This window comes from Rhinopithecus roxellana, chromosome 19, assembly GCF_007565055.1.
Source record: "Rhinopithecus roxellana isolate Shanxi Qingling chromosome 19, ASM756505v1, whole genome shotgun sequence".
Classification (NCBI taxonomy): Eukaryota; Metazoa; Chordata; class Mammalia; order Primates; family Cercopithecidae; genus Rhinopithecus; species Rhinopithecus roxellana.
In genome coordinates this window covers 77,365,505-77,390,494 of record NC_044567.1, presented here as the reverse complement: position 1 = coordinate 77,390,494, position 24,990 = coordinate 77,365,505, and the positions used below count along the sequence as shown (strand labels likewise).

Here is a 24,990-nt window from a genome sequence, read left to right as displayed (position 1 = left end):
ATTTGGGAGGCTGAGGTGGGAGGATCGCTTGAGCTCAAGAGTTTGAGACCAGGCTGGGCAACATGAGAAAAACTTGGTCTCTACAAAAACTACAGAAATTAGCCAAGAAAGTGGCTGCACACTTGTAGTCCCAGTCACTTGGGAGGTTGAGGAGGGAGGGTCACTTGAGCTCAGGGGTCGAAGGCTGCCATGAACTGTGATTGTGCCACTGCACTCCAGCCTGGGGGGCAAAAGCAAGACACTGTCTTAAAAACAACAACAAAAGATTGGCTGGGCGCAGTGGCTCTTGCCTGTAATCCCAGAACTTTGGGAGGCCGAGGCAGGCAGATCACTTGAGGTCAGGAGTTCGAGACCAGCCTGGCCAACATGGTGAAACCCCGTCTCTACTAAAAATACAAAAATTAGCCGGTCGTGGTGGCGGGTGCCTGTGGTCCCAGCTACTCCGCTGGCTGAGGCACAAGAACCACATGAACTCAGGAGGCGGAGGTTGCAGTGAGCCGAGATCACACCACTGTACTCCAGCCTAGGTGACTAAGACTCAGTCAAAAAAAAAAAAAAAAAAATTAAAACGGTAAATTCTGTTGTGTACGTTTTACTACAATTAAAAACAAAAAGGCAGGGCGGGAGTCGAGCTAAATGAGGCTAGTTTAGGGTGGGAACCTGGGCACAGGAAGCACGTCACTTCTGGTCGGGGGGAGGGAGAAGACTGAATAACAAGTTGTGAACTGGGCAGCTGTGACACGCACATCTTGTCACCTTGTCACCAATTTCCTGCCGGGGATCCCAGAGCCACCCTTGTTGGAGCCCACAGGGGTAAGGTCGAGCTTCTCACTTTCCCTCCAGTGAAGCTTGGCGGCATGGGAAGAATTTTGGCAGTGTCGAGGTCTGAGTTTTAGTGCGTTCCCCTTTCTGGGCGTCAGTTTCTCCCTGGTAAGTACAGGGGCTGGAGAATCCCCAGCACTCCTGTGGCTCGACATCCCGTCCTCCGTGAAGCTCCTGGCCTGCCTCTGAGCTCACGCACTTGCCCTGGCGCTCCTTTCCTGATTTGTCTCCGCTCTCTCCTTCCTCTACTCTGCCATCTTGTTGGCCGATGTAGAAATGTGGGGCTGCCTCCTTATTTAGGGCTATGATCTGGACCATCTGAGCTGAAGCAGAGGGGAAGGGACAGTCCCTGTTCTCCCCGGCAGGCGCAGTGGGTTCATAATGGATCTCAGTCGCTCACGTCCTACCTGCCTCGGTTTGAGGGGTCTTTCCTAACCCATGGCTCCCATTCCCATGAAGCCTCTTCTTTCTAGGCATGTAGAAAGGTCCTTTTTCCCTTTTATTATTTTTTGTGAAATTTACTACGTAACACATAAAAAGCATATGTATCATACATATCATCATACTGCTCAGTAATATACCAAACACCCCCGAAGCTGCCACTCACTCAGCACAAGGATGGAATATCACCAGACTGCAAACACCACTTATCTGCCTTTTTTTATTATTATTTTTTATTTTTTGAGACGGAGTTTTCATTCTTGTTGCCCAGGCTGCAGTGCAATGGCTCAATCTTAGCTCACCGCAACCTTCACCTGCTGGGTTCAAGCGATTCTCCTGTCTCGGCCTCCCAAGTAGCTGGGACTATAGGGGTGCATGCCACCATGCCCAGCTAATTTTTGTATTTTTAGTAGTGACAGGGTTTCACCATGTTGGCCAGGATAGTCTCGATCTCTTGACCTTGTGAATCCACCCGCCTCAGCCTCCCAAAATGCTGGGATTACAGGTGTCGGACACTGCGCCCGGCCACCACTTGTCCACTTTTATGCTACTTGCCTCCCACCCACAGCTATCCACCATCTGGAATTTTGTGTTTATTGTTCTCTTGATTATTATTATTATTATTTTTTTTGAGACGGAGTCTCGCTCTGTCACCCAGGCTGGAGTGCAGTGGCGTGATCTCAGCTCACTGCAAGCTCCGCCTCCCAGGTTCACGCCATTCTCCTGCCTCAGCCTCCCGATTAGCTGGGACTACAGGTGCCCGCCACCACGCCCAGCTAACTTTTTGTATTCTTTAGTAGAGACGGAGTTTCACTGTGTCAGCCAGGATGGTCTCGATCTCCTGACCTCGTGATCCCCCCGCCTTGGCCTCCCAGAGTGCTGGGATTACAGGCGTGAGCCACCGCGCCCGGCCTCTCTTGATTATTTTTAAGTGCTTTATTACATATGCATATCTATGTATTTATTTACTGAGATGGGGTCACACTATATTGCCCAGGCTGGAGTGCAGTGGCTATTCACAGGCATGATCATAGCACACTACAGCATTGAACTCCTGGGATCCAGTGATCTTCCCACCTCGGCCTCCTGGTTAGTTGGGACTATAGTCTTGAACTGCTGCACCCGGCTACCCTATTTATTTCTATTTGATGAAACAGTTATATAGCATTACTGTGTGCTAGGCACTGTTCTAAATGCTTTAAAATATTTACTTATTTTATTTGTTTAATCTGCACAAAAACCTTATGAGGAAGGTACTATTATTGATTCCATTTTGCAGATGAGGAAATTGAGGCACAGAAAGATTAAGTGATTTGCTCAAGGTCACACAGATAGTAAGAAGTAAGGCCGGGCACGTGTGGCTCACGCCTGTAATCCCAGCACTTTGGGAGGCCAAGGCGGGAGGATCACAAGGTCAAGAGATAGAGATAGAGACCATCCTAGCCAACATGGTGAAACCCCATCTCTACTAAATATACAAAAATTAGCTGGATGTGGTGGCGGCGCCTGTAGCTTCAGCCATTCGGGAGGCTGAGGCAGGACAATAGCTTGAATCCGGGAGGTGGAGGTTGCAGTGAGCCGAGATCGCGCCACTGCACTTCAGCCTGGGCGACTGAATGAAACCCCGTCTCAAAAAAATAAAAATAAAAATAAAAGAAGTAAACACAAGGACATGTCTGGTTCTTAGTGTGACAGTGTTTCTAGGGCATACATCTAAGAATGGAATTGTGAGTTACAGGGTTATAAGAATATTGAATTTACAAGATAATGCCTAATTATCTCCGAGAGCACCAATATACGCTCTCGTCAGCAATTAGAAGGGTGCCTATTAACCTTTGGCCTCTCCAAAAATTGGTCTTGTCAGATTTCTTAACTTTTGCCAATCTAAAGCATATAAAATAATATCTGTCTCATTGTAATTTTAATTTTAATTTCCCTGGCTACTCCTGAGCTAAAGAATCTTTTCACTTCTTTAGACATGCCTCCTTTTCTTTGAAATGTTTCTTTGTGTCTTTATTTTTTTTTGGAGACAGAGTCTCGCTCTGTCACCCAGGCTGGAGTGCAGTGGCACCATTTCGGCTCACTGCAAGCTCCACCTCCTGGGTTCACACCATTCTCCTGCCTCAGACTCCCAAGTCACAGGGACTACAGGCGCCCACCAGCACGCCAGGCTAATTTTTTTGTATTTTTAGTAGCGACGGGGTTTCACCGTGTTAGCCAGGATGGTCTCGATCTCCTGACCTTGTGCTCCACCCGCCTCGGTCTCCCAAAGTGCTGGGGTCACAGGCGTGAGCCACCATGCCCAGCCTATTTATTTGTGTCCTAGTCAAAGTTACCAGTTGTTGATTTTATTATTGACAATTTTGAGGTCTTGCCCCAAGGATATGGATATACTCTCCTATATTTTCTTATGAAGATTTTCTTTCACATATAAATCCTTAATCTAAATGGAATTGATTTCTATAGTTGGTGTGAGATAGGGATACATTTCACCCCTTTTTTCTCCATATGGTTAATCAATTGATCCAGCATCATTTAATAGACACTTCTTTTACCCAGCGATATTCTATGTTATCTTTGCATCAAAGTTTCAAACAAGTATAGGTGTATTTCTGGGCTCTTTATTCTGTTTCATCAGTTAATTTGCCTATACCTACACTAACACCATATTTTACAGAAAGTCCTAATATCTAGCAGAGCAAATCCCTCTCCTTATTCATTTCCTTTAGGAGTGTCTTAGTTCTTTTGTTCTTCCGTATAAACCTTAAAATCAGCGTTCAGTTTCCATGAACAACCCTATTGGGGTTAATTGGAATTGCAAGTTACAGAATAATTTACATCTTTATAACATTGAATTTCCTATCCATGAACATGTGTTATCTCTCCATCTATTTAGATTGTCTTTAATATTTTTCAATAAAGTATTGTAATTTTCTTACTCTAGGTCTTGTAGTTCTAGGTTTTGTTAGTTTTGTAGCTCTACTTTTTTGACTGTTGTAAATGATGTATTTTTTAAATTATGTTTTTGTATGTTACTGATACACACAAGAACAACCAATTTTTGAATATTGATCTTTTAGCTAGTTGCCTTGCTAAAATCTCTAATTACTTTGAATCATTTGCTTGATGATTCTTTTGGATTTTCTACCTAGGTAGTCATACCGTATACAAATATTGATGGTTTTGGTCACCCTTCCTTCCTTCCTTCCTTCCTTTCTTCCTTTTCTCCCTCCTTTCATTTTATTGCAATGTATAAGACCTTTGGTACAATATTAAATAGAGGCAGAAATCATAGGCATCTTTGTCTGTTCCTGATTTTAAAGGAAGTTCTCCTAAGATTTACTCATTAAAAACAATATGTAAGTTTGTGTAAGTTTTCTTTATCAGGTTGAGAACATTTCCTTCTAATTTGCTAAGAGCTTGTATCATAAAAGGGTGTTGAATGTTGTCAATTTTTTAAATCTGTCGATATTATCATATTTTTTTCTTTTTAAATCTATTAATGTAAGTTTTAGTTTGGGCTCCTTTTGCTCTAAAGCAAAATCCTTTGTTCCAAAGCAGAGGCTGGAGCAAGGACTTAGATTCAGATAGGTTATTTGAGAGGTGATTCCAGGAAGCAGGGAGTGAAGGAGCAGGGAAAACAGACAGGATGGAAGGAAAAGCCCATTTAAAGGAGGGTGGCTGATGTTGCAGCTGTAGACGACGGAAGCTTGTTCTGCTGAGACCTCTGACAAAACTACAGGATGTCTCCCAGAGTTGCCCACTGGCAAGAAGGAGGCTGGAAAGTATATCCACCGGCTCCTGTTCCCCCATGGGGTGAGGATCACATTCTAGGGACCTTAACTCTCCCACACTTCTGGGAATCACTAGCTGGCAAGTAAATTGTTCATAAAGCATCGAAGAAGACCCTGAGGCAAAAAGCAAAAAGAAGCTTGGTATAAGTTTGGGAGTAGGTGGAGGGGCACTGGCAGCTTAAAGGGAGTCTAGGCTTGTGCAAAATTATCCACTGTAGGGACAGCTGAAATCAGCAGAGGGCAGAAGTGGTATGACACAGAGTACCAAAGTCTACTATTACCAACATAATAAATAATGTTTATAGACATTTCGTCTGTTGTTAAACTATCTTTGCATACCTGAGACAAACCCAACTAGAACATGATGTCTTTTTTTTTTTTCACACTGTCAGATTTGATTTACCAGTATTTTTCTTATAACTGTTGCATTTATAGTCATGAGTGAAACTGGCCTCTAACGTTGCTTTCTCTTCTTGCACTGGTCTTGTTTAGATATTAATGTTACACTGGCCTCATGGAAAGGGTTAATGTTTTCATTTTTTCCATTCTCAGAAAGAGTTTTTATAAAATTAGAATTACTAATCAGGCACAGTGCTGTGTGCCTATAGTCACAGTTACTGGAGAGACTAAGGCAGGAAGATCTCTTGAGCCCAAGAGTTTGAGACTAGCCTGGGCAATATAGCAAAACTCCATTTCTAAAAAACTAAATAAATAATAATAATTTTTTTTTAAAGAGTTACCCTTACTTGAACTTCTGCAAAAACCATCTGGACCTAGTATTTTCTTCATGGGAAGATCTTTAAATTGTTGATTCAAGTTTTTTTGTTTTATTTTATTTTTTTCTTGGAGACACGATCTCACTTTGTTACCTAGGCTAGAATACAGTGGCACAATCTCAGTTTACTGCAGCCTCAACCTCCCAGGCTCAAGCTATCGTCCTAACTCTGCCTCCTGAGTAGCTGTGACTACAGATGTGTGCCACCACGCCAGGCTAATTTTTGTATTTTTTGTAGAGATGGGTTTTGTCATGTTGCCCAGGATGGTCTCAAACTCTTGGGCTCAAGGCACCTTCTCACCTCAGCCTTCCAAAGTGCTGGGATTACCCGTGAGCACTTTCATGGGATTATCCATGAGCCACCACACCCTGCCCTGATTCAATTTCTTTAATAGTTGTTAGAACCATTTAGGCTTTTTATTTCTTCTTAAATAAGTTTGTTAAGTTATATTTTTCTGAGACTTGATCTGCTTTGATTCCTATGTTGTAGCCTAACGTTTTTATAGTCTTCTTTATTTTTCATTGTGGTAAAATACACATAACATAAAATGTACCAAATAACCATTTTTAAGTGTACACTTCAGCAATTAATGATAAGTACGTTCTCATTGTTTTGCAGCCCATCTTCAGAACTTTTTCCATCTGGCAAAACCAAAACTAAACGCATTTAAAGGATTCTCGTTTCCTCTCTTCCACAGCCCCTGTTTCACTTTCTGTTTCCATAAATTTGTATAGTTTTCTTTCTTCTCATGTTTATGTTTCCATTTACATTCCTGATCATGTTTACGTGTGCCTTCTTTTTCTTTATATATCGATTTCACTGGAGACTTGCCTATCCTATTGAGTTTTGTAGGGAAGGGTTTTTTAAAAAACATTTTTTATTTTAATAGAGAGATAATATCTCACTATGTTGCCCAGGCTGGTCTCAAGTCCCTGAGCTCAGGTGATCCACCCGCCTTGGCCTCCCAGAGTGCTGGGATTATAGGCATGAGTCACCACGCCTGGCCATCAGACTTTTCTTTTTTTCTTCCCTTCCCTTCCCTTCCCTTCCCTTCCCTTCCCTTCCCTTCCCTTCCCTTCCCTTCCCTTCCCTTCCCTTCCCTTCCCTTCCCTTCCCTTCCCTTCCCTTCCCTTCCCTTCCCTCCCCTCCCCTCCCCTCCCCTCCCCTCCCCTCCCCTCCCTTCCCTTCCCTTCCCTTCCCTTCCCTTCTCTCTCTTTCTCTCCTTTCTTTCTCTCTTTCTGTCTCTCTCTCTCTTCTCTCTTTCTTTCTTTCTTTCTTTCTAGATGTGATCTTACCATGTTGCCCAGGCCTGTCTCAAATTCCTGGGCAGGGGCAATCCTCCTGCCTTGGCCTCCCAAAGTGCTGGGATTACAGGCATGAGCCACTGCATCTGGCCCAGAGTTATTTTGTAATACAAGCATTCAAGGCTATAGATTTCCGTCCAAGCACAACTTTTGCAGCCTCGCAGAAATTTTAACATGGTATTTTCATTATCATTCAATTTTAGGAATTTATAAATGTGTCATTATGATTTCTTCTTTGACCAATGCATTATTTAGAGTATGTTTTTAAACTGTCAAATATATAAGGATTTTAAAACTCATCTTCTTGAAGAATTTGTATTCTCTACTTTATAGATGCAGTTCAAGAATTTACAACACTGATTTTTTTTTCTGTCTGCATCTCGTAATTAAGAGACATATGTTAAAATTTCCTGTTGTGATTGTGGTTTTACCTCTTTATAGTTCTTTCAAGCTAGGTGCTTAGAAATTTAGAACTATTGTAGCTTCCTGGTGAATTGACCCTTTATTCTAGGTACTCACTCTATCCCTAATATATGTTTTTGTCTTTAAATTCATCTTTGTCTGATATAAACATAGCTTCCCAAGCTTTCTTTCGATGTTTGCCTAGTATATCTTTTTCATCCTTTGACTTTCAACCAATTCCATATCCTTATGCATGAGGTGTGTCTCTTGTAAACAACAAGCAGCATAGAGCTGAGCTTTGTGTTTTAGCATTATTTTTTTCTTTTTTGAGATAGGAACTCACCTTATCACCCAGGCTGGAGTGCAGTGGCACGATCTTGGCTCACTGCAACCTCCACCTCCTGGGTTCAAGCGATCCTCCCACCTCAGCCTTCCAAGTAGCAGAGACTACAGACACACATCACCACACCTGGCTAATTTTTGTATTTGTATTTGTAATGTCTTGAGACAGAGTGAGACTCTGTTGCCCAGGCTGGAGTGCGGTGGTGCGATCTCAACTCACTGCAATCTCCGCCTCCCATGTTCAGGCAATTCTCATGCCTCAGCCTCCTGAGTAGCTGAGACCACAGGCACATGCCACCATGTCCAACTAATTTTTGTATTTTTAGTAGAGAGTGGTTTCACCATGTTGGCCACACTGGTCTTGAACACTTGACCTCAGGTAATCCACTCGCCCCAGCCTCCCAAAGTGCTGGGATTACCGGTACAAGCCACACTCAGCTTTCTTCTTAATTTTTTTAAAGGGTTGTTTGGATTGTTTTTATACATTTTTAAGTCTCTCCAGTGGTTTAGAATTTATATACTTTATCTGTACTGGTTTTCCTTGAAATTTTACATGCTCTTTTAATATTTGACAAAAATTATAGAGTCACTATTCAGCACACATGAGGGGATCGGTTTCAGAACCCTCCCAACAGATGCCAAAATTTGAGGATGCTCAAGTCCCTAATATAAAACTGCATAGTGTTTGCATATAACCTACACACATCCTCCTGTGTACTTTAAACTACCTCTAGATTATTTAGAACACCTAAGACAGTGTTACACATCACTTCATTCACGTGGATTCAACAGTACTTGGTGTGCAGCAAACCCAAGTTTTGCTTTTTGAGATGTTGTGTAAACTTTTTAATACTTTTTCTTTTTTTTTTTTTTGGCAGAGCCTTGCTCTGTCGCCCAGGCTGCAGTGCAATGGTGTGATCTCAGCTCACCACAACCTCCGCCTCCCTGGTTCAAGTGATTCTCCTGCCTCAGCCTCCCAAGTAGCTGGAACTACAGGCATGTGCCACCACACCTGGCTAATTTTTGTATTTTTAGTAGAGATGGGGTTTCACCATGTTGGCCAGGCTGGTCTTGAACTCCTGACCTCAGGTGATCTGCCCGCCTCAGCCTCCCAAAGTGCTGGAATTACAGCCTGAGCCAATGCGACCGGCCAATATTTTTTATTCTTGGCTGGTTAAATTCATAGATGTGAAACCCATGGATACGGAGGGTGATGTTATATATCTATATATACATGGTGTTGTGACATATGCATACATTGTGAAATGGCTAAGTCAAGCTAATTAACATATGAATTCTTTCACATAGTTACCACTGTGTGGTGAGAACACTTAAAAATCTATTCTCTTAACAATTTTCAGCCAGGCGCGGTGGCTCACACCTGTAATCCCAGCACTTTGGGAGGCCGAGGTGGGTGGATCACCTGAGGTCAAGAGTTCAAGACCAGCCTGGCCAAAATGGTAAAACCCCCGTCTCTACTACAAATACAAAAAAAAAAAAAAAAAAAAATTAGCCATATGCGGTGGTGCACGCCTGTAGTCCCAGCTACTCAGGAGGCAGAGGCTGGAGAATCGCTTGAACCTGGGAGGCAGAGGTTGCAGTGAGCCGAGATTGTGCCATTGCACTCCAACCTAGGCAATAGAGCAAGAGTCCGTCTCAAAAAAAAAAAAAAAAAAAAAAAAAGAAAAGAAAAGAAAAAGAAAAAAAGAAAAGGAAAGGAAACAATTTTCAACTTCACAATACAATGTTATTATAGTCATCATGTTGTATAATGGATCTCTTAAACTTTTTCTTCCAGTCTAACTGAAATTTTTAACTATTTGACCAACATCTCTCACAATCCCTCCCCTTCTCTCACTCCCTAGTAGCTGTCATTCTACTTTCTGATTCTATGAGTTTGATTTTTTAATTCCACCTGTAAGTAAGATCATAAAGTATTTGTCTTTCTTTTTTTTCTTTTTTAATTTTTATAATTCTTTTTCTTTTGAGACAGAATTTTGCTCTGTCGCCCAAGCTGGAGTGTAGTGGCACAATCTCAGCTCACAGCAACCTCTGCCTCTTGGGTTCAAGCGATTCTCCTGCCTCCGCTTCCTGATTAGCTGGGATTACAGACATGCACCACGAGGCCCTGCTAATTTTTACATATTTAGTAGAGATGGGGTTTCACCATGTTGTCCAGCCTGGTTTCGAACTCCTAACCTCATGTGATCCACCCGCCTCGGCCTCCCAAAGTGCTAGGATTACAGGCATGAGCCACCTTGCCCAGCCTAAAATTTTTTTTTTTTTTTTTTTTTTTTTTTTTTTTTTTTGAGGCAGAGTCTCGCTCTGTCGCCCAGGCTGGAGTGCAGTGGCCGGATCTCAGCTCACTGCAAGCTCCGCCTCCCGGGTTTACGCCATTCTCTTGCCTCAGCCTCCCGAGTAGCTGGGACTACAGGCGCCCGCCACTTCGCCCGGCTAGTTTTTGTATTTTTAGTAGAGACGGGGTTTCACCGTGTTAGCCAGGATGGTCTCGATCTCCTGACCTCGTGATCCGCCCGTCTCGGCCTCCCAAAGTGCTGGGATTACAGGCTTGAGCCACCGCGCCCGGCCCCAGCCTAAAATTTTTAAAATAATAGACACAGGGTCTCACTATGTTGCCCAGGCTGGTTTTGAACTCCTGGGCTCAATCAATCCTCCTGCCTCAACCTCCCAAAGTGCTGGGATTACAAGTGTGAGCCACCATACCTGGCCAGTATTTGTCTTTCTATGCCTGTCTTATTTCACTTACCATACTGTCCTCTAGGTTTGTTCATGTTGTCAAAAATGACAGGATTTCCTTCTTTTTAAGGCTGAATAGTATTCCACTGTGTATATGTATCAGATTTTCTTTATCCCTTCATCCACTGTTGGGCACTTAGTTTGATTCTATATCTTGTCTATTGTGAATAATGCTGCAGTGAACATGGGAGTGCAGATATCTCTTTGACATGCTGGTTTCATTTCATTTGGATATATGCCCAGTAGTGGGATTGCTGGATCCTCTGTAGTTGTACTTTTAATTTTTTGAGGAGCCTCCATTCTATTTTCCATAATAGCTGCACTAATTCACATTCTTCCTAACTGCATGTAAGCATTCCTTTTTCTCTACATTCCCATGAACACGTTTCTCTCTTTTAAAAAGTATATTTTTTTTCAAGACAGGGTCTCCCTATGTTGCCCAGGCTGGTCTCAAACTCCTGGGTTCAAGGGATCCTCCTGCCTCAGCCTCACAAAGTATTAGGATTACAAACAGGAGCCATCATGCCCAGCTGTCATCAACACTTATCTCTTGTCTTTTTGAAAACAGCCATTCTAACAGGTGTGAAGTGATATCTCATTGTGGGTTTAATTTGCATTTCCTTGATAATTAGTGATGGTGGGCACTTCTTAATATACCTCTTGGCCATTTGTATGTCTTCTTTTTTTGAGACGGAGTCCCGCTCTGTCACCCAGGCTGAAGTGCAGTGGCGTGATCGGCTCACCGCAACCTCCGCCTCCCAGGTTCAAGCGATTCTCCTGCCTCCGTCTCCCGCGTAGCTGGGACTACAGGTGCGCGCCACTACGCCCGGCTAACTTTTTGTATTTTTAGTAGAAACGGGGTTTCACCGTGTTAGCCAGGATGACCTCCATCTCCTGACTTCATGATCCACCTGTCTTGGACTCTCAAAGTTCTGGGATTATGGGTGTAAGCCACCGTGCCTGGCCCATTTGTATGTCTTCTTTTGAGAAATGTCTACTCAGGTCCTTTGCCCATTTTCGTTTATTTTTTTCACCTTTCTCTTTATTCTGACAACATTATATGGCATTAAATAAAGTCCAAGAGACATTGGGCTGGTCTGTGCCCATTTTTAAATTGTGGGGTTTTTTTCTTGCTCTTGAGTTGAGTTTCTTATATATTTTGGATATTAGCCCCTTATTGCATGTACGGTTTGCATATATTTTCTCCCATTCCTTATATAACTTAAAATGTGTCCTCCTCCTAAACATTCCAAGTTAGAATCTTAGAATGCTTTAACTCCAATCCTTCCTTATATATTCTTACCCAGTATTTTAGTTTTGAACTTCTAAAAACTTCTCAAAATAAACATTATAATTATTAATATTACCATTATTGTAAACAATATTTGTTTGCCATTTTATTTTCTTGCCCTTCTTTGCATAGCAAACTGTTCTGTAATCATTTTTTCTTCTTGTTGAAGCACATTTTTAAATGTTCATTTAGGTATTTGGGGGGATAAATAAACCTTTTGTTTATCTGTTTTTGTTAACTTTGGTTCTTGAAAGATGGCTTTGCTAGGTACACAATTCTAAGTTAATAGTTTTGTTTTGTTTTTTTTTAAATTTCAAACAAGAGAGGCTAGTCATTGGATTAGGACCCAGTCACAGTTTAATCCTTCCAAAGCTCTGTGGGAGAGCTTTGTGGCTCTCCGGGCGTCGTGGCGGGCACCTGTAGTCCCAGCTACTTGGGAGACTGAGGCAGGAGAATCGCTTGAACCTGGGAGGTGGAGGTTGTGGTGAGCCAAGATCACGCCACTGCACTTTCTAAACTGAGACTGTAATCTCCCCTCCCCTCAAAAATTCTCTCATGTTTTCCAGAACTATCTTAACTCCTCCCGTTTTATAGCCCCCTTCCTTGAGAAACTTAGGGATCCAGAGAGCAAAACAGGAGACATTTCATGGTGAAAACAATTTTCCAGGAAGGACCCCAAGTTTCTTCTCTCTTCTACATCATGGTTGGTTTCCTTTATTCCTGTGTTACAGGACCAACAGGTATGTATGCCCACTGCTGTGCAGCAACAGGCCAATTATACTGACACAGCAGGGTTTGCTGCAGAGATAAAGGTTAATGATCCCAGGGTGCCAGGTGAGAAGATTGGGAAGACCATCAAATCCATCTCCCCAAAGAGTTCTGGGCTGGGATTTTAGAGGAGATTGTGGAGGGCAAGAGGCCGGTAAACTGGGGTCAATGACTGGTCAAGGTAAGGGGATAAAATCATCTGAATATGGAAACTGCATTCTTTTGTGAGTCAGCTCCTCGCGGGGTCCTTCAGGCCAGCTGGCATCAATTGGGTCCCTCAGACTGGCTGGCATCAGTGGGGTCCTTCAGACCAGCTGGCATGAGTGCTTTCACTGGCATGCAGGCACTGAAAGAATATCTCAAAGAGAAAAGTTAACATTTTATAATGTTCAAGCTGTTACCTTTAGAGCAGTTAAGGGAACTCTAATCCTGTGACAGAGTCTGCATAATTCTGGGGCAATAGGCACTGAGCAACTATGAGGAAGCAGGTCAGAGAGCATGCTGGCCTAATGATTAACGTTGAGTGTGCTGCAAGCTCTTTTCCTGTTCTGTCCTGGACATTTTGTAGGGGAAGCCTCACAGTAACTCTCTGTATACAAGGACCCATGTCCAGTCCTGACTCCCACGGTCCGATTTGAAGGGTCAGAACTTTCCACTGTGTTCAGCCTGGAAAGCTCTTTCACTTCTGCAACACGAGTCCTGAGTGAACACAGAGTCATCGCCTGGCACCTAACCCAGCCCACCACCCATCAGAGTCCACCCCTTACCCCCACAACCAGCACTTTCGCCGTAACAACTCTAGATCACCTTCCATCTTGGGTTAAGGGCACCTCCTACACTGAGTTGATTTTCCTTCCTTTCAACTTCTTCAGTTGTGGGGCATGAGCACACAGAGTTGCTGGCTCATGTGCATCTAGTGTTAGGACTAGAAAGGGAAGGGTGTGTTCCTACCGGCTCTGGTTCAGAAAGTCCCAGGAAAATCTCTGCTCAGAGGTGGGCAGATCACAAGGTCAGGAGTTCAAGACCAGCCTGGCCAGCACAGTGAAACCCTGTCTCTACTAAAAATACAAAAATTAGCTGGGCGGCCGGGCACGGTGACTCAAGCCTGTAATCTCAGCACTTTGGGAGGCCGAGACGGGTGGATCACGAGGTCAGGAGATCGAGACCATCCTGGCTAACACAGTAAAACCCCGTCTCTACTAAAAAAATACAAAAAACTAGCCAGGCAAGGTGGCGGGCGCCTGTAGTCCCAGCTACTCGGGAGGCTAAGGCAGGAGAATGGCGTGAACCCGGGAGGTGGAGCTTGCAGTGAGCTGAGATCTGGCCACTGCACTCCAGCCTGGGCGACAGAACGAGACTCCGTCTCAAAAAAAAAAAAAAAAAAAAATTAGCTGGGCGTGGTGGTGGGTGCCTGTAATACCAGTTATTCAGGAGACTGAGGCAGGAGAATCCCTTGAACTCAGGAGGCGGTGCTTGCAGTGAGCCAAGATCGCGCCACTGCACTCCAGCCTGGGCGACAGAGCGAGACTCCGTCTCAAAAAAAGAAAACCTCTGCTCAGGCCTAACTCAAAGTGCCCATCCTGGAGGAGTAAGGTACCATGATTGGCCTTATTTACATTATAAGGTCAGCCTTGTGGCCTTGGGGAGCAGAGACTTTAGCAGTAGCAGGAGGAAGAAGCTGGGCAAACAAAAACAATAAATGCTTAGGACCTAAAAATAAAAACAGCCTTTGCCCAAGCTTGTTTAGGACAAACTCTCTCATTTATTCACTAATCCATGCATGCATGCATCCATCTACCAATTCAACAGTGATGAAGCACCCACTGTGTGCCAGGCAGTGTCCTACACTGGGTGGATGTAGCAGTGCATGGGATTCAGCTTCTGCCCTCATGGCTGATGGGCCAGTGAGGAGGCAGGGAGGTTGATGTGTTAACGGTTAGAAAGCAGTAAATATTTCTAACAAATAGATGGTCACATGCCCCGTGTGTCCCAGCCAAGCAAGGCCTGCCCAGGAAGGATGGGAGACATTACAGGAGGAGATGGGGGGTGGAAACTGGGACCTGTGCTTTCGGGGAGGATGTTGGACTGCAGAGGCCTTGCTTGAAGAGGGAATCAGGCTTGCCCTGCTGTGTGTGCCGGTGGGATTCCCAAGCACTGTCCCTTCCAGAAGCTGTTTGGAGCACTCCAGGTGTGGATCACCCCACCTTCCCCCAGTCCCTCACAGCGAGGAAGGCCCCAGAACCTTCCTTTGGCCTTCTGCTGTGTTGCTTTTCCCTCTTGAGGGTCTCCTGGGAACCTGGCTCCTAACAATCCTCTTCTTGCGCCTGCTAGGGTGGGTTTCAACAGTCACCATGGCAGGCTATCATTCATAGTGACTTCATTTTTTCTAGGTATGTGACCTTGAACAAGTCACTTAACCTTGCCGTGCCTCAGTTTTCCCATCTGTAAGATGGGGACAGTAACAGGACCTGCCTCACAGAGTTAGGGGATTAATTGGTTGATATTTATAGAATACTTGTGACAGTGCACGACTGAATGTTTACTATTATTATTGCTGTTGTTATTGTTATTATTATTCTGACTCAGTGGAGGACACAGAGTCTCCACTACAGCAATGTCCCCATCCCCACCCTTTTGTCCCAGTCCCTGGAACCACCTCCTCAGCCCCTGGCTTGGGTTTCAGAAGTGTTTCCTGCTCTCAGGACTTTGCTGGCCCCACATGAAATCAGATTCCTCCAGGCTGGGGGTGAAGCTCCACCCTGTTCTCCTTTTCTTTGCTGGCCCCAGGCCCTGCCCCTTCCTCCCTACATCATTCCAAAGTCCAGCGACCGTGTCTACGTCCAGGGACGTCCCTGGGTCCAGGCTAACAATGGCAGTGCTTGATGGTTGTGCACAGTAGTAACCGCCTTTGACCTCAGCAGCGAGGGAAGGCCAGGACCTCACCCTGCCCTCCCACCCCGGAATGGAGCTTGGCTGAAGCCCTGATGATTCTGGGGCACCCCTTTGGAAAGGCCCCATCGGGGGTTCCCCTGAGAAAGCAAGAAGACTTGTTCTTTCCCTGCCTGGTTGCGAAAGAGATCTTAGGCAGAACTGGGGGATCAGACTGTGTGGCAATCCCCTAGGAAGGTCCTCTCTTCCACTGAAATCCCTCCCTTATACCTGCTCACTGCTTCTGGGGATTCCTCCCTAGGAATAAACTGAAACACCTCAGGCCCCAATCCTCCCAGCCCAAGGCTCCCTCCTGGAGGGAGGGAAAGGGGAGGACATCAGGTAGGCCAGGAAATGGAGGCCATGGTTTGGGGGTGTGGCTGCCGCCAGACTGGACCTCATTCTCTGTCTGTGCCTGGGTTGCTGGGGACTACTATGGGATGCATTTCCTGAGGCTCTGGGCCTCCAGTTGGCCCTGAATCAGCTGAGTCAAGATCAAGTCTAGGTTGAAAACTGAGTGGGGGCCAGGCGTGGTGGCTCATGCCTGGAATCCTAGCACTTTGGGAGGTCGAGGCAGGCAGATCACCTGAGGTCAGGAGTTCAAGACCAACCTGGCCAACATGGTGAAACCCCATCTCTACTAAAAATACAAAATTAGCTGGGCGTGGTGACGCGCTCCTGTAATGTCAGCTACTCTAGAGGCTGAGGCAGGAGAATTGCTTGAATCTGGGAGGCGCAGGTTGCAGTAAACCAAAAATCGTGCCATGGCACTACAGCCTGGGGGACAAGAGTGAGACTCCATCTCAAAAAAAAAAAAGAAAAGAGAAAACTGAGTGGGATATTAAGGTTTATGCAGACTTGCGCCAGGCATGTAGCAGGAGAAGTTCAAATTCCCGTCTAGGCTTCCTTAGAAAAGCCCAAGTCACTGTCCCCTTTTGCTATGGTGACTGCATTTCCTGGACAGGTCCTGCCTTTGGATGGTTGCCTCATAGGCGTGACTCCAACAATGCATCCCATGGGATTTGGGGTTCCCCAGATCTGGGGCTTGTAGGCCTGACTCCCCTGTGCACACATCTCACACACACACGCATGCGTGCACCCATTGCTTGCCCTGCCCCTTGCACAGGGAGCCAGCAAGGAGGACTGGGTTATGCACTGCTTATCAGCGGCTTCCCAGCTTCCTCTGCCTGGATTCTTGGAGGCCTGGGGTCCTAGAACCAGCTGGTGCACGTGGCTTCCCAAAGATCTCTCAGATAATGAGAGGAAATGCAGTCATCAGTTTGCAGGAGGCTGGGGATTCTGGGCCGTGGTCAGACCTGCGCTCTGACCTGCGCCCTCCGTCTCCCTCCAGGCAGCCCTTGGCTGGTCCCTGCACGCCCGTGGACACCGCCGGAGATGTCCTCTTTTGGTTTCGGGACCCTGACCGTGGCCCTCTTTGCCCTGGTCTGCTGTTCAGGTAAGCTGGATTTCTGGGGTTTCTGATTTGGCACATGCCAGCCGAGAGGGTGGGGGTGCCCCGTTCCCTGTGGCTTCAGGTGGAAGAGAAGGCCCAAAAGTTACTAAGGTTGTTGGGTTTGTTTTGTTTTAAGACAGGGTCTCGCTCTATCACCCAGGCTGGAGTACAGTGGCATGATCATGGCCCACTGCACCTTCCTGGGCTCAGGTGATCCTTCCACCTCAGCCTCCTGAGTAACTGGGATCACAGGTGAGAGCCACCATGCCCAGCTAATTTTTGTATTTTTTGTAGAGACGGTGGGGGCTGGTCTTGAACTCCTGGACTCAAGTGATCCACCCACCTTGGTCTCCCAAAGTGCTGGGATTACAGGCATGAGCCACCATGCCCAGCCTACTGAGACTTTTTAAATTTTTTTATTTTTACTGTAGACAGGTTCCTGCTCTGTTGCCCAGGCTGGAGTGCAGGGAGTGATCATAGCTCACTGCAGCCTCCAAATCCTGGGCTCAACAATCCCCTGCCCCAGTCTTTGTACTGCTGGCCCCCTTCCCCTAGATCACTGCCCCTGGGTATCTGCAGAGCGTGGCACGCCCCTGCATGCCTTTGCCCAGGAGTCACCGTCTGGGTGAGGCCTTCGTGGAGCACAATATTTAAAGTGGCCTCACCCTTAAAATGCCCTCACCCCCACTTTCTCGCGTTTTCCTTTCTCGGCGCTTTCCCGCCATCTGACCGGCTGGGTGCTCTGCCTGTCACTGTTTACTGGAGCTCCGCCAGGGCAGTGTTTGGTCTACTTTGATCACTGCTGTATCCCCAGAGCCTGCTGCTTTGGACATAGCAGGTGTTCAAAAAGTGTTTGTGGAAGAAAGGAAAGGAGGGAGGGCCACAGAGGGCCCTCTGTGGGAGGGCTTCGTGGGGGAGGGGACATTCGAGCTGACCTTAAAGAGTGAGTGGGATCCCACTCCATGGAGATGGAGCACAGCCTGAGGAAGACTACTCTGGAGCTGATGGGCAGATGGGCTGGAGGAAGGAGAGCCCGAGGCGGGGTGTCAGCTGGGGGGCTGGAGGAAGGAGAGCCAGAGGCAGGGTGTCAGCTGGGGGGCTGGAGGAAGGACAGCCAGAGGTGAGGAGTCAGCTGGGGGGTGGCCTGCTGGTCTAGCCGGGGCCATGACACCTAACAAGGGGAAAGTAGCAGCAGGGCCCCCAATGACCTTTCCTCTTCAGCCCCTGACCCAGGAGCCAGACTGCCTCAAGGGACAGCTCCACTGGAGGGTGGGGGGCGGGGGGGTGACACCACTGCCCAGTGTTTCTGGTCTTGCAGGATCTGATGAGAAGGCATTCGAGGTACATGTGAGGCCAGAGAAGCTGATAGTAGAGCCCAAGGAGTCCCTCAAGGTCAACTGCAGCACCACCTGTAACCAGCCTGAAGTGGGTGGCCTGGAGACCTCTCTAAATAAGATTCTGCTGGCCGAACAGGCTCAGTGGAAGCATTACTTGATCTCAAACATCTCCCATGACACGGTCCTCTGGTGCCACTTCACCTGCTCTGGGAAGCAGGAGTCAATGAGTTCCAACGTCAGCGTGTACCGTGAGTGGCTGTGCGGCGGGGCCCTCCTCTCCCCTGGGGCAGAGCCTGTGTCTACTGAATGCATACAGAGCCCCTCTGTGCCTGCTCCTGGGCACTGTCATCGTGGGCCCTGCCTCCCTGAGCTCCTGGGGTAACAAGGGGCAGGACCAGGCCTGCTGGCATTTCAGACACAGACAACCCACGTTTTGAGTCTTGCTTAGGGGAGGACAAGCTAACCAAGGGTTAGCCATATCCAGAAGTCATTCCCAACATAGCTGAGTCACCAGCGCACCCCATGTCCTATACCAAGTAGTGGGGTCACCACCCGGGGAGCTGGGCCCGTCCACCTCATGACAAGAAGGTTGAGGTGTTGCCCAGGGCGTTTATCTTCCCCTCAGGGCCCACGGCAAATGTGTGGCCATCACACTCCACCTGCACCTGAGCCATGGAAACCTTCCAGATGGGCCAGGATAGGATGTCTTGGTGCTAAGGGTATCACCTGGGTCCATTCCATCACCAGCTTCAGTGGATCAATGAACAGAAAAACGTCTTAAATCCAACATATTTTCCTGGGGTGGGAGGTGGGGTGAGTGGAGGTGAAGTATTCTAGTTCAAAAGAGAATCCAGGGCACCCCCTCAGGTGGTTGAACACGTGAGGAATCGTGCTGGCCACGGCCCTGACCCTGGAGAACCTGGGCAGGTCTGGCTCTGGCCCCCGCCTCCTAAGTGAGGAAATTCACAGCTCAGTTCCCCGAGTGCCCAGTTCCAGTGAGCACGCCCACCTAAGTCTCTCTCAATGTGATCACCCGACTGTTTAATTTTTGAAATTTGTATTTCATCTCTGAAGGAGAGGAGACAGACCCAAACTTTTCTATCTTTCCAGTTGGCTGTACAATTTCTGAACCTTGTCCTTGTAGATGCCTGGTCACCGGAAATCAACATGTCTGTAAAACTGCCATGCAGTCCAGCCTCCATCCTCAACTGCCGCCCTCTTCCTCTCTGCACTGGAGCTGGCCAGGCCACCTCCTCCCCGACCGTGGAACACCATGGTGACAGGAGATGGCCCTGGCCAGGGGGAGGCTGCTGGGGCTGCACCCCCATCCTGACCGGACCTCCCTCCTTTGTCCCCTGCAGAGCCTCCAAAACAGGTCTTCCTCACACTGCAGCCCACTTGGGTGGCCGTGGGCAAGTCCTTCACCATCGAGTGCAGGGTGCCCGCCGTGGAGCCCCTGGACCGCCTCACCCTCTTCCTACTCCGTGGCAATGAGACTCTGCACAGTCAGACCTTCGGGAAGGCAGCCCCTGCCCTGCAGGAGGCCACAGCCACATTCAGCAGCACGGCTCACAGAGAGGACGGTCACCACAACTTCTCCTGCCTGGCTGAGCTGAACTTGACGTCTCGCGGTGGCGACGTCTTTCAAAAACACTCAGCCCCGAAGATGCTGGAGATCTATGGTGAGGGGGGCCCCACGGATGGAGTTGGGAGTGAGAAGCCACTTTCAGCCCCTTGGGGGAAGAAAAATCTCAAGCCCCACTTGGGAAACAAACACCCAGGCACCCACCCTTCACCCTGCGGCTTCCCCCCTTACTCTCCCTCTTCCCTGAAGTTCTTTCCGAGTCCCCAGCTTGAACCTCAACTGTTCCAGAGGTTAGGAGAGGTCAACTAGTTCCTCGGCCACCATCAAGTCCCATGACCTTGACTGCTCTCCCTGGCCTTGGCTGCCCTCCGCAATGAGAAGCTTGGCCTGATCGCCTCCCCTGAGGTACCCAGAGCTCTGCTGCTCAGTGACTCTGGGCGGCCAGCACATTCCCTGTCCTCAGGGAGCTTGGCATGAAGTTCACTCAGCTGTGCCCAAGAAGGGGTTTGGCTGGGACCATGCCACCCTCCAGGCCATGGTGTCCAGCAGCTACACACTGGTCCCAGGGCTGCTGGCAAGGGACATCTGCCCTCACAGCCTCACAGAAATTCAGCTGGTAGCCTGAGTCCTGGGCCACCTTTTTTCCAGATAATAATTTTAATTTAGACACCATTCACCACACATGTCTACAACCTGGGGTGACTGCAGGATGGATGAGTGGGTGGCGGGGGCTGGGGGGGCTTCCTTTTAGTTCCTGATAACTGGGATCACAGGACGTCTAAGACCCTTGCCCCCTCCCTGCCCAGAGCCCGTGCCGGACAGCCAGATGGTCATCATCGTCCTAGTGGTGTCAGTGTTGCTGTTCCTGTTCGTGACATCTGTCCTGCTCTGCTTCATCTTCAGCCAGCACTGGCGTCAGAGGCGGACGGGCACCTACGGGGTGCGAGCGGCTTGGAGGAGGCTACCCCAGGCCTTCCGGCCATAGCACACATAAGTGGCATGGCCACCGCTATGGTGGTCACTGGAACTCAGTGTGACTCCTCAAGGTTGAGGTCCAGCCCTGGCCGAAGGACTGTGACAGGCAGCAGAGACGTGGGACATTGCCTTTTCTAGCCCGAATACAAACACCTGGACTTAGCCCTGTGCCCACAGTGTCTCCTCCTGGTATAACAACGGCCACGGAGGGGAGCCACCATGGGGGACCCCTCTCCCCAGATGCCTCCCTTCCCATCCTCTCCTTCACAGGGGCCTCCCAGTCCAGGCGCCAGGCCCCCATCTGGCCTGAGTAGCTCATTCCTACTGAGGGAGGGTGGGGGAAACACATCCTGGCCCAGGGGGCAGAGGACACAGTGTTCCCACCTGGCCCTAGGAGACCTCAGGCCACTCCGGGTCACAGCAGGACAAAGCTCTGACCTCTCCTTTCTGCCAACAGAACTGCTTCCTGGGACGACGAGTGGGGGTCCCAGGGAACTGACTCTGCTCGGGGGCGCTGCCCAGCAAGGCCTCTCCCCCACCACTCTGGGCCCCTGCAGCCACCTCAAAGCGGCCTTCAAAGCTGTGGAAAGCAGAAGGAACCCCCACTCCCCTCTTGCTCCATTATTAGGCTGAAAGGAGACCTCATCATCCCAGAGAGAGGGGTGAGGGAGAGAGGGTGGGGGCTCTGTTCCCAGGCCTCCCCCTGCTCCAGGCAGGAAGCAGTGGGGCAGAGGCGGGCTGACGTGGCTTCAAGAGCCTGGGTGGTGCTCTAAGGAGCACTTACACCCGTCCAGGTGCACGGAGCACGTAAGGAGCACGCCCGTCCAGGGACTCACTGGGGTGGGGCCGGGACTGATTTCCCCAGGAGAAGAGGGCCTGGCTGAGGTTGAGGGAGTGAGAAGGACCACCAGCCATGGACACAGAGGAGCTGACAAGAGGTGCAGGAGGGGGCTTCGGGGCTATATCCCGAGCACAAAGCTGGTGCAGGTCCCAGGGCCAGCATCTGTCCTCATAGGAGGCTCTTGGCATCATAGTAGTCTGGGGAAACAAGAGCCTCATCTTGACTCCCTCCTGCCTCAGTGGACCCCAAAGACGAAAAGGGAGGGGGACAGGCCAGTTGCCTGCAGCAGTGATGGTAGGAAACCCCCAAACCCCACCAGAGTGCACAGGGCCCTCCTGGCCTCCTGATTCACTCCCAGGCCTGGGCCCCACTGCCCACCACCCCAGCCCTACCTGAAGCCGGGGGTACGTTGGCGCCCACAGTCCCTGTGGCACTGGGGGGTGGGGGTGGGGGCACAGCTCTCCTGAGATGGAGGAGAGAAAAAGACCCCCATCAGAGGCCCAGGGGTGGCCTCTGGGGTTTCACCCACAAGTTATCTCCACCAACCACCTGTCCCTGCACAGCTCTTCCAGCCCAGCCCCAGAGCAGAACCCTGGCAGCACCCAGCCTCACTTACGCCTCCCTTTCCCTGGAGGCAGGAGGACAGTGCTGAATCCTGGGCACATCCCGCAAGTGGGGCTGACAGGTGGGAGCGGGGAAGAAGGGGGCCGGCCAGGGCAGCAGGGCACCCGGGGAGGGCATCAAATAGGGCAAGTAGTGGTGGTGAAGCACCAAAGGCCCTATCTCCTGCACATCCATCTCCTCCTCCTCCTCCTCAGGCTCTTCCTGTGGAACCTCCAGGTAGACCTGGGGATTGTGCAAAACAGGGAGGGGAAATGAGAATCCACGATCAGGCTCTCCCCACCCCTACTCCTCCATTCCCCTAAGCTATTTCCTCCAGATAGGCTTTGTAAGAATGGCTTGTGTAGGCCAGGCACAGTGGCTTGTGCCTGTAATCCCAGCACTTTGGGAGGCCAAGGTGGGCAGATAACAAGGTCAGGAGGTTAAGACCATCCTGGCTAATACGATGAAACCCCGTCTCTACTAAAAACACAAAAAAAGTAGCCGGGTGTGGTGGCGGGCGCCTCTGGTCCCAGCTAATCGGGAGGCTGAGGGAGGAGAATCACTTGAACCCAGGAGGTGGAAGTTGCAGTGAGCCGAGTTTGTGCCACTGCACTCTAGCCTAGGTGACAGAGTGAGACTCCATCTCAAAAAAATAAACAAAAAAAGAAAAGAATGGCTTGTGTTTATTGAGCATTTACTACATGTGGACAAGGCATTGTGGAAACATTTACTCCTGTAGCTCAAGGAGGTTGAGCAACTTGGTCACCCAGCTGTTTCCAGGTGTGAACACAGAGCTGGGTCCAAGAGTCCACTGAGCTGTCCCCAGCCTCAGCCCCAGTGAGGCTGGACCCACCTATGTGCCATCACTGAGGACCCAGGGGTGAGGGGTGGCAGTAGCTCCTTAGGGTCTCCCTCTGTCTGGATTCCTTGAACCCCTCTCTGACTCCTCTGAGTTGACCAGCATTCTCTCTCCACCCAGTCCCTGCTTCTCCTGACCTCAGGATGCCCACTATTGGCTAAGGCTTAGCCTTAGAGCTATATGCACATGCATGCACATACACGCTTGCACATACACGCTTGCACACGTGCACACAATTGCACACACGTGCATGCACATGTTTGCGCACACACGGACACTCGCACACACACATGCATGCACACAGGCTTGCACACATGCACACATGCATGCACACAGACACCCACTTGCACACACATGCACACATACACACATTTGCATACACACACTGCCGCACACGGTTTCCCCCATTCTGTCTCCTGACTCTGCCCCTGCCAGCCTGGATGGGGGACACAACCTTTGCCTCCTCCAAGGGTCAAAATCCTACCTGGCTTTCAAGGGCTGGTTCTAAGGTCCCCATCCCCCAACTCTGTGTGCACTTGTGCTTTGTACCTCTCCATGTGCCATCACAGCCAACCTGGCCTGTATCCCTAACCATTTATTTATTCATTCAGTTGTTCAACAAATATCAGCTGAGCCCCTACACAGTGTCAGGCACCAGGCCAGATGCTCATGATGCATGGGGCAGGGTTACCATGGTGCCTGCCTTCCTAGAGCCTGAAGTCCAGTGAGGGAGGCACTGCAAGGAAACATCCTTGAAAACAAGACCTGGGTGGTCTAGACTTTGGGGGGGGTCTCTTCCCCCCACCACCCACCTTTCATGGAGGCTGAAACAGGGCCTGACACATAACAGATGCCAAACAGTCCCAGCCAGAGACAGGCTGGCTTCCTTCTCCTCTGTCTCCCAGTTCTTTTTCCCCCCCGAACAGGAACCCCAGGTGGATCGGCATCCCTGGACCCACAGGTGAGCGACCCCCCACACACACACCTGAGGGCAGGGCGAGGCCGGCCTGGGCTGCAGCGCTCCAGCCACCAGGCGACTCAGCAGCAGCTGGTGCATCTGCGCGTTCTGCAGCATCATTAGTTCCAGCAGGTCTAGGAAGAGGGGTTTAGCAAGCCCACGCCTGGACTCCGGGTCCCCCTCCCCATGACACCCCTGTCCTCAGGGGAGGGGGAAGAGTGGGTGGGTGGGATGTGCTGCGGGGACTCCCAGAGGATGTGCGAGGCAGAAGGGGGTGAGTGGTGGTGATGGTGGTAATGGGGTGGGGGGACCCTGGAGTCTCACCTTCCTTCACGCGGCCTGGCTGCGGGGGCGCAGGTGGGACGGCCCACCAGAGGGGCTGCAGGACGGTGACCCAGGGCTGGGGGTGTGCGCGGAGTCAGTCACGTGGGGTGGGGGGAATGGATGGGGACATGTAGCGACCCCCAACCCCTCCCGGCCAGTGGACTCCCTAACCCCGCAGGGGCCAGGTTCTCCCCTCCCTGCCCCGCGGCCTCCCTGCTCCCTGCCACGCCTCTTCCTCTCGGTTTGGGGTTGTCTCTCCTCGCCTCCCCATACCCGCCCACCCACTCCAGGGTCTAGCCCCTCCAAGGACCCCACCCGCTCTGCCGTCCCCCAAGTTAAGGCAGGATCTGCTCCCGGGCTCAGCCCTCACCGTCGGAACTGCGCTCTGCGGTGGGGAGCGACCCCAGCTCCCGCCCGCCCCAGAGGCCAT

At 49.4% G+C, this 24,990-nt stretch overlaps 2 protein-coding genes across 8 annotated transcripts; one reads left to right on the top strand and one right to left on the bottom strand.

Annotated features, from left to right (window-relative positions):
• The first annotated feature begins 696 nt into the window (after window positions 1-696).
• On the top strand, window positions 697-21,138 carry ICAM2 (intercellular adhesion molecule 2). Of its 5 annotated transcripts, none has more exons than XM_010380019.2 (6): window positions 697-813; window positions 16,977-17,081; window positions 18,397-18,663; window positions 19,560-19,691; window positions 19,777-20,097; window positions 20,807-21,138. In XM_010380019.2, exons 2-6 carry the CDS (start codon window positions 17,021-17,023, stop codon window positions 20,983-20,985), a joined length of 960 nt encoding a protein of 319 aa, XP_010378321.1. In that variant the 5' UTR covers window positions 697-813; window positions 16,977-17,020; the 3' UTR covers window positions 20,986-21,138. The 5 variants fall into 5 exon arrangements, with proteins under 5 accessions (XP_010378321.1, XP_010378323.1, XP_010378324.1 ...); XM_010380020.2 differs by having other exon boundaries at window positions 714-930; XM_010380021.2 differs by lacking the exon at window positions 19,560-19,691 and having other exon boundaries at window positions 20,807-21,137.
• PRR29 (proline rich 29) lies at window positions 19,456-24,990 on the bottom strand. Of its 3 annotated transcripts, none has more exons than XM_010380015.2 (6): window positions 24,931-24,990; window positions 24,561-24,636; window positions 24,264-24,370; window positions 22,433-22,662; window positions 22,209-22,279; window positions 19,456-22,013 (listed from the first exon to the last, which is right to left on the bottom strand). In XM_010380015.2, exons 1-6 carry the CDS (start codon window positions 24,988-24,990, stop codon window positions 21,985-21,987), a joined length of 573 nt encoding a protein of 190 aa, XP_010378317.2. In that variant the 3' UTR covers window positions 19,456-21,984. The 3 variants fall into 3 exon arrangements, with proteins under 3 accessions (XP_010378317.2, XP_010378318.2, XP_010378320.1); XM_010380016.2 differs by having other exon boundaries at window positions 24,561-24,615; XM_010380018.2 differs by lacking the exons at window positions 19,456-22,013; window positions 22,433-22,662 and having other exon boundaries at window positions 22,177-22,279.

Excerpts from the sequence above, each read along its gene's own strand:
- ICAM2 (XM_010380019.2), top strand. The coding sequence starts at position 17,021 with ATGTCCTCTTTTGGTTTCGGGACCCTGACCGTGGCCCTCTTTGCCCTG. Across the intron at positions 18,664-19,559 it reads TTCCAACGTCAGCGTGTACC|ATGCCTGGTCACCGGAAATC; the intron begins GTGAGTGGCTGT and ends TTGTCCTTGTAG. Across the intron at positions 19,692-19,776 it reads CCCGACCGTGGAACACCATG|AGCCTCCAAAACAGGTCTTC; the intron begins GTGACAGGAGAT and ends TGTCCCCTGCAG.
- PRR29 (XM_010380015.2), bottom strand. The coding sequence starts at position 24,990 with ATGGCCTCTGGGGCGGGCGGGAGCTGGGGTCGCTCCCCACCGCAGAGC. Across the intron at positions 22,663-24,263 it reads CGGCCTCGCCCTGCCCTCAG|GTCTACCTGGAGGTTCCACA; the intron begins GTGTGTGTGTGG and ends CACAATCCCCAG. Across the intron at positions 22,280-22,432 it reads GCCTCCAGGGAAAGGGAGGC|GAGAGCTGTGCCCCCACCCC; the intron begins GTAAGTGAGGCT and ends CCTCCATCTCAG.